The sequence below is a fragment of the Schistocerca serialis genome, chromosome 2, assembly GCF_023864345.2.
Source record: "Schistocerca serialis cubense isolate TAMUIC-IGC-003099 chromosome 2, iqSchSeri2.2, whole genome shotgun sequence".
Taxonomy (NCBI): Eukaryota; Metazoa; Arthropoda; class Insecta; order Orthoptera; family Acrididae; genus Schistocerca; species Schistocerca serialis.
The window spans coordinates 312,868,591-312,876,946 of NC_064639.1; the positions used below are offsets into that span (position 1 = coordinate 312,868,591).

The 8,356-nt window shown below is 40.8% G+C and overlaps 1 protein-coding gene across 3 annotated transcripts in view; it reads left to right on the plus strand.

Annotated features, from left to right (window-relative positions):
* Positions 1 to 4,877, plus strand: part of LOC126457099 (BRCA2-interacting transcriptional repressor EMSY-like) — a 320,327-nt gene extending 315,450 nt beyond the window's left edge. For all 3 annotated transcript variants that reach the window (XM_050093126.1, XM_050093127.1, XM_050093128.1), the window contains 2 exons: positions 4,215 to 4,332; positions 4,427 to 4,877. In XM_050093126.1, coding sequence (XP_049949083.1) covers positions 4,215 to 4,332; positions 4,427 to 4,491 — 183 coding nt within the window. In that variant the 3' untranslated portion in view covers positions 4,492 to 4,877. The remainder of the gene's footprint in view (positions 1 to 4,214; positions 4,333 to 4,426) is intronic.
* The last annotated feature ends 3,479 nt before the right edge of the window (positions 4,878 to 8,356 follow it).

Sequence of the window (8,356 nt, forward strand, 5' to 3'; positions counted from 1 at the left end):
AGCTGGTGAATGACATGGCTGCTTTCACAGGTCGACTGGCCTGTGATGGGATAGGATAAACCTGTGACAGGACTAGGATAGGAAGTGGAGGGTGGATGAATTGGACAGGTTTTGCACCTGGCTCTTCCACAAGGATATGATCCTTGTGGTAAGTTGTGGAGGTTGGGTGGGTGACAGAAAACCACTTTAGAAGGGGTGGGAAGTGTCTTTTGTAGGATGTCCCTCATTTCAGGGCCTAATGATAAGTAATTACCCTGAAATGAGGGACATCCTACTCGAGACACTACACCCACCCCCCACCCCCACCCACCACCACCACCACCACCACCACCACCTAACGAGGTGTTCCGTCGCCCACTCTACCTCCACAACGTCCTAGTCCATCCCTATGCCACTTCCAATCCCAACCCATTGCCACAAGGATCATATCCCTGTGGGATACCAAGGTGCAAGACCTGCCCAATCCACCCACCCCGCACCACCTACTCCAGTCCGGTCACAGGCTTATTGTGCCCCATCAGGGACCAGACCAACTGTGAAAGCAGCCATGTCATTTACCATCTCTGCCGGAATCATTGCACGGCTTTTTATATTGGTATGATTACCAACCAACTGGCCACCAGGATGAACGGCCATTGCTAAATTGTGGCCAAGAGCAAAGTAGACCAATGTGTCGCACAACATGCAGCTGAACACTGAAGACTTGATTTCATTGGCTACTTCACTACCCAAGCCATCTGAATCCTTCCCTCCAACACCAGCTTTTCTGAATTGCACAGATGGGATTTATCCGTACAACACACTCTCCTCTCCCATAATTATCCTGGCCTCAACCTATGGTAACATACAGTCCCCACACACTCCACCCAACAGTTTGCACCCCTCTCTCCTGTCATCTGTTCCTCATTCTCATCTCCCACCCTGTTTATTTGCAGCCCTCTGCCAATGCATCCACCCATCTTTCCCCATTCCTCTCCTTTTTTGTTCCTTTTTTCCCCACCTCCCTGCCTCACAACCTCCTCACACTGCGCCTCTTGGCATTCTAGTGCCTGCCAGCTCCACCAGATAGCATTCCTCTCTCTCCCCACCCACACACTACTATTTCTTCCCCTCCCTGTCCCTTCCAGATTGGTGCTCGCATCTCTCGCACCTGTTACTCTCCCACCCTACCGTCCATCATACCCCTCACTCCCAAACCAAGTTTCCCACAGTAGTCGCCGCACTGGGCCACCACTGGTGGAACATTGCTTCTAATGGGGCCTTCACAAGGCGCTGCTGACAGGCCAAGCTGCCAGTCGCTGTGTTTCAACAATCAGCACACTTCTGTCGGCTTGGCACTGGCAGTAGAAGTAGCGGCAGTATCAAAGCTGTTCACAGCACAGCTCGTAAGCGTATAGGCTTGCTTAGACAGACCTCAATAAAGGATTTTTTTAAACGTTAATTTTGTATACTGTGTGTATTGTTCATGCAAAATGCATATGTAATACGAATATATTTTTGTTTAATAAACTGTGCCACATACTATATATTCCTACTGAAGTTGCCTTTGCAATACTAGAAGAGATGCCTGTTTTTATGAATAAATTTACTGTACAGTACTTCTTTTTGGCAAATAAACATGTACAGTTCAATTATCCGAACAAACCAGTTTTCTGAACACCCATGTCCCCCAATTACTTCGGATAATCGACGCTCTACTGTAGTTGGATCCCAGCCTGAGATGCAAGCTTTGGCAGCCATGTATGTGTGAGGTGTGCTTGCTTGTGTGTGTGTGAATGGTGTGTGTCTCTCTTTTACTGATGAAGGCTGTGGCCGAAAGCTTTATGTAAGTGTCTTTTAATCATGCCTGTCTGCAACACGACATGTTTTCTTCACAGTAAGTAGCAATCTGTCTTTTTCCTATATTGTGTCTGTATATGTGTGGATGGATATGTGTGTGTGTGTGTGTGTGTGCGAGTGTATACCCGTCCTTTTTTCCCCCTAAGGTAAGTCTTTCCGCTCCCGGGATTGGAATGACTCCTTACCCTCTCCCTTAAAACCCACTTCCTTTCGTCTTTCCCTCTCCTTCCCTCTTTCCTGATGAGGCAACAGTTTGTTGCGAAAGCTTGAATTTTGTGTGTATGTTTGTGGTTGTTTGTGTGTCTGTCGACCTGCCAGCACTTTCATTTGGTAAGTCAAATCATCTTTGTTTTTTATATATATATATATATATATATATATAATATAATAGAGGGAAACATTCCACGTGGGAAAAATATTCTAAAAAGAAAGATGTGAAACTTACCAAACAAAAGCGCTGGCAGGTCGATAGACACACAAACAAACACAAACATACACACAAAATTCTAGCTTTCGCAACCCATGGTTGCCTCGTCAGGAAAGAGGGAAGGAGTGGAAAGACAAAAGGATGAACTCTTTGCCTTTACAAATGTCTGCTTGTGTCTGTGTATGTGTGGATGGATATGTGTGTGTGTGCGAGTGTATACCTGTCCTTTTTTCCCCCTAAGGTAAGTCTTTCCGCTCCCGGGATTGGAATGACTCCTTACCCTCTCCCTTAAAACCCACCTCCTTCCCTCTTTCCTGACGAGGCAACCATGGGTTGCGAAAGCCAGAATTTTGTGTGTATGTTTGTGTTTGTTTGTGTGTCTATCGACCTGCCAGCGCTTTTGTTTGGTAAGTTTCATCATCTTTCTTTTTATATATATATATATATATATATATATATATATATATATATATATATATATATATATATATATATATATATATATATATATATATATATATATATATAGGCAGCCCTCTGCCAATGCATCCACCCATCTTTCCCCATTCCTCTCCTTTTTTGTTCCTTTTTTCCCCACCTCCCTGCCTCACAACCTCCTCACACTGCGCCTCTTGGCATTCTAGTGCCTGCCAGCTCCACCAGATAGCATTCCTCTCTCTCCCCACCCACACACTACTATTTCTTCCCCTCCCTGTCCCTTCCAGGGATATAGTTATAATAGAGGGAGACATTCCACGTAGGAAATATATATCTAAAAACAAAGATGATGTGACTTACCAAATGAAAGTGCTGGCAGGACGACAGACACACAAACAAACACAAACATACACACAAAATTCAAGCTTTCGCAACAAACTGTTGCCTCATCAGGAAAGAGGGAAGGAGAGGGAAAGACGAAAGGATGAGGGTTTTAAGGGAGAGGGTAAGGAGTCATTCCAATCCCGGGAGCGGAAAGACTTACCTTAGGGGGAAAAAAGGACGGGTATACACTCGCACACACACACATATCCATCCACACATATACAGACACAAGCAGACATATTAGTAGGTGGTGGTGGGAGGGTGCATGGGACAGGTTTTGCATCGGGGGCGGTTACAAGGATAGGAGCCAGAGGGTAGGGAAGGTGGTTTGGGGATTTCATAGGGATGAACTAACAGGTTACAAAGGTTAGGTGGACGGCGGAAAGACACTCTTGGCGGAGTGGGGAGGATTTCATGAAGGATGGATCTCATTTCAGGGCAGGATTTGAGGAAGTCGTATCCCTGCTGGAGAGCCACATTCAGAGTCTGGTCCAGTCCCGGAAAGTATCCTGTCACAAGTGGGGCACTTTTGTGGTTCTTCTGTGGGAGGTTCTGGGTTTGAGGGGACGAGGAAGTGGCTCTGGTTATTTGCTTCTGTACCAGGTTGGGAGGGTAGTTGCGGGATGCGAAAGCTGTTTTCAGGTTACAAGGGCACTAAAATGCATCCCGTAATAGCTATGAGCACTTTTTCATCTTCGCTAGTGTGGAACACATCTCTTCTACTTAACAAGTGCTCATAGGTCTTAAGGTATGCATTTTAGATCCCATGTTTACTAGACCTTTTTTCCTTATTTTAATCCTTACTGCTGCCTTCCAAAATATGGTAGGCAAATGGCTTGAAGTAGAAGAGATGTATTTGATAATATCAAAAGTGAACAAGAGCTCATATCTCTTAACGCATACGGTTTATAGCCCATGTTTACCAGACTTTTTTTACTTGTTTTGGTGTAATGAGCCTGTCCCTAAAGTTTGTCAGGATTTTTTACTCTCTGTATATATTTCCATAATTTATAACTGTGTATATTATACTGTTGTTGAAGGATTTTATCATTCATTCATTCATTCTGTCAAAATAATGAATATTATTAATCTCAGGATGTTAATGTATGTGCTGTGTGCTGTTTAGGGTGGATGTGCTTTCATCACAACAACACAGCACAGTCAGGATCATGATTTTCGAAGCTTCCTGCATGAGAACAGTTCAACGACTGTGGCATCTGTTTTTGTTGAACCAACACATATGGGTACAGCAAGCTTTTATGAAATAGTTAATTCCTTTTTGTAATTATGTTTTTTAATGTATGTTTGAAGTTAACATGAATGTTTTACTGTTTGCAGATACTTCAGAAATGCATATTGAAGATTTTGCTTCCCAGAAAATCCAAGCACATGAAGTTGCTTGATTGTAAAAAGTTTGTATTTGTTAGATTTTGTATTAAAATGTCTCTCAATTTTATTATTAAATGTTTTATTTATCTTTTATATAAAAATAAAATAACTGTACTGAAGTGAGTATTGATTACTTGTGCATGTATGTAAGATCATTGGCAGTAATTATATTGATTTGTAAGCAAAAATCTCATGATAAACAAACAAAAAGTATGTAAGTATGTACCTTTGATAGCATACTATTGTGTTGGTCACCATACAAGCTGTGAGGCAAACCTTTTCTGTACTGGTACTTATGACATATAGTGTTCTGAAGAAATTTTAGGATACAAACATGGAAAATAACACTGCCATTTTTGCCATATGATGAAATTAACAATAAAGAAACATTGCTTTTTTATTTTTTCCTCATTCTACATTTTTGTCCTGAAGGGAACCATAAAACTGACTGTGAATATATTTTAATAGTACTCTATAAAAAGATCACCAAAACTTAGGAAAATGCAGCACATTCTTCCATAAAATAACATAGTTGTCATTTTTCTACCATGTCTTTAGGGCAAGTGGTGCAGCTTTCAACAATATGGGGTTGCTATAACGTAAGTGACGGCTACATTTTATTTTGCATTATGTAAGTGTTTAGTTACCATATGCTTATTTCAGGTTTTAATCAATTTCTGTATCTATGCAAAGTGGTTAAATTCCAAAAACAAGGAACAAAAGTTGACTGTTCTAACATATTCTTCAATAAAACGAGGGAAACTCATACCGCGTACCTCAACTATTCACGTGTATTTCAAGTAGAATACCCCGATATGTATCAAGAGGACTATTAAATTAAATGGATAATAACTGAGTGCTTTCTAGTATCCTGAGGTTAAAATTTGTAGAGGCATAAACTCAAAAATAGATTGTCCAGATTGAATAAAGACTAAGGGAATGTTCCTTCCAAATTCTTCATAATATCTATATCACTGTGGCATTAAACAACAACTCGGTGATACACTATGAACTTGAATATGTATCTACTGCATCATCACTAATCGTCAGATCCAGGACAAAAGAACATACCCATCAAAATTTCAGAATATTATTAATGCTCTGAGAATAAATTATGCCAAAATCTTAATATAAGTTTTTTGGAAGTCATTGGTAATTATAAACAGTTAAGACATCATCAGAAGAAAACACAGACAGCACATCTAATGCTATTTCCTCTTCAGATTATGAAAGCACAGATGTGCTGACGAAATATTCATCAAACAGTTTTACACAGACCACCTTCTAGTGGAGCAGACAATGAAGCTTGTGCAGCCACACCATCTGTATTGCTGGATTTGTAAATGTGACTGCATTTTACGCTGTGTTACACCCTGTGGATTATGAGTAGGTCCCAATTTCTGGATGGGACATCTTTTCAATCTTGTACGAGGGTAAGTCAATTGTTATCCACAATTTAGTTATATTTTTGTTTATTTTGGTAGTACCGTCATTTTATGTTGATGACGCATACTTTGTTTATTTGTTGTTATATCTTTGCAGTTTTCAAGCTGCTAGGTTAGTTTGGTTATCACTGCCATGCTGATAATCATAGTTGCTCCGCTGTCTATTTGCACCAAAGAAGAGCACCGTTCAGTGATCTATTTCATGTGGTCAGAAGGCGTACCAGGGACCGAAATTCGTTGAAGACTTTCGGTAGAGTATGGGAGCAGTATTTTGCCACAACAGAGTGTTTACGAATGAAGTGAAAAATTCTGAAATGGTTGCACAAGTGTTACGCATGATAAAGGAGCCGGACAACCGTTTACCGCCACAAATGAAGAAACCATTGAGCGTTCATGTGAAATGATTCTTTTAGACAGACGATTAACTATTGACAAAGTAGCACATCATCTGCAAATTAGTCATGGTTCTGGCTACGAAATCATCCACAACAGACTTCGGTTTCATAAAGTTTGTGCAAGATGTGTCCCTAAACAACTCACACAGTTGCATAAACAAATGCGCTTGGACATCTGCAAAAAATATTTGGAACGCTGTGGTAATGAAGGGGACAACTTCTTAGACAGGATCATTACTGGTGACGAAACATGAAACTGTCATTACGGACAGGAGAGTAAATAGCAGAGTATGGAATGGAAACCTCCAAATTCGCCGTGCAAGAAAAAGTTCAAGACCCAACCGCCCGCAGGAAAACTGATGCTTACGGTTTTATGGGATGCACAAGGTCCAGTATTGGAACATTATGAGGAAAGGGGCACAACAATAAATAGTGTACATTACAGTGAGATGCTTACTGCCAGGCTAAAGCCTGCAGTTCTAAGCAAACACCGAGGATTGCTGTCAAAAGATGCTGTGTTGTTGCACAACAACGCTCGTCCACATACTGCTGCCCACACTGCTGAAATGCTCCAGAAACTAAAAATTGAAGTACTGGATCATCCTCCATATAGTCCCAATCTTGCCCCCTTCTCACTATCATTTGTTTGGTCCACTCAAACAGTCATTAAGGGGCCATCAACTTGCCTCGGACAAAGCAGTGAAAGAAGCGGTGCATTCCTGGCTCGCAACTCAACTGAGAACCTTCTTTTATTAGGGCATCAGGAAGCTTGTACAACGATGGACCAAGTGCGTTGGAACAAAAGGAGACTATGTCGAAAAATTATGTTCTTGTAAGTTTCCTATTTGATTACAATAAAATTTTATAACTACTTTGCAGATAATAATTGACATACCCTCGTAATTTCACACTTTGGTCTTTTCATTTTGATGAATATGTTTGACTTCACAGACATATAGATGTACACATCAGCAGTATGGCATGACTGTGTTCTCCAGTCTACTGCAATACCTTTTTCATGTAAAATTGACAGGAATCTGTCACAGATCCTCTTTCTCCACAAGCAAATGTTAAGCTAATATTGTGATTAATTTTTTGCAGTAGGATGATGGGGCGAACCTTGTGCGATTTGGGAACTGATGTCTGGCAAGTGGAGTGCAGCTGTATTTATGTTTTGCTTATCAATGACTGTATGAGGATATGGGAGAGAAAAGATTGGAATTACATTCATTCATTCATACATACATTCATTCATCATGGTCCGTAGATCCCATTGAGAAGCAAAACCTTTAGGGATGTGGAAGAAGTCAAGATATACATTAACATGAGGCAAAGACATCTTAGAACTTAATCTGTATACTGTATTAACAACGAACTATCAGTGTATTAATGTCATTCACACTTATGCCATCTGGATTCAATTGAGTAAATTAGTAAGAAAGCTACTACTCCGAAATACGCTGAGAGGTAGAGACACACTGTACAACTGTACTTGTATGTGAGCAAGTTGTAGATGAGGAAGAATCACTGTGTAATAAGACATTAAAAAGTAAGAAAAAGAGGTAGTTATCTCTGAAGAAAGTGTGTGTCATGTCACCCCATCTCAGCAATCAGTTAGGGGGAAAGTTAGAGCATTTACCTGTGCCAGAAAGAAACTTGTTGTAACCTGGTCTGGAAGAGTATTCTTGGTTGTTTGAGGAACAGCAATGTCAGCCAGCAACTGATAATAGCATGAAATTCCAACTGGAGGTGCTGGATGAGTTGCACTAAAACTGTACAGACTACCTTTTCATTTCCAATCAGTTGTGGTGGATACTATCTAATAGCAGCTACAAGATGGAATCATTCAGCCTTTGGTTGGCATCTGGTATTCACCAATCACCCTGGTCCAAAGACATCAGTCATTGGATTTGGGGGGTGGGGACCTATCTTCTGTGTGTCAGTATGAGAGCACCAAACAGAGTGACAACTCCAGATACTCACTCTCTACACCTTATTGATGAAACAGTTGACAGATTAGGAAACTGTAGATATTTTAC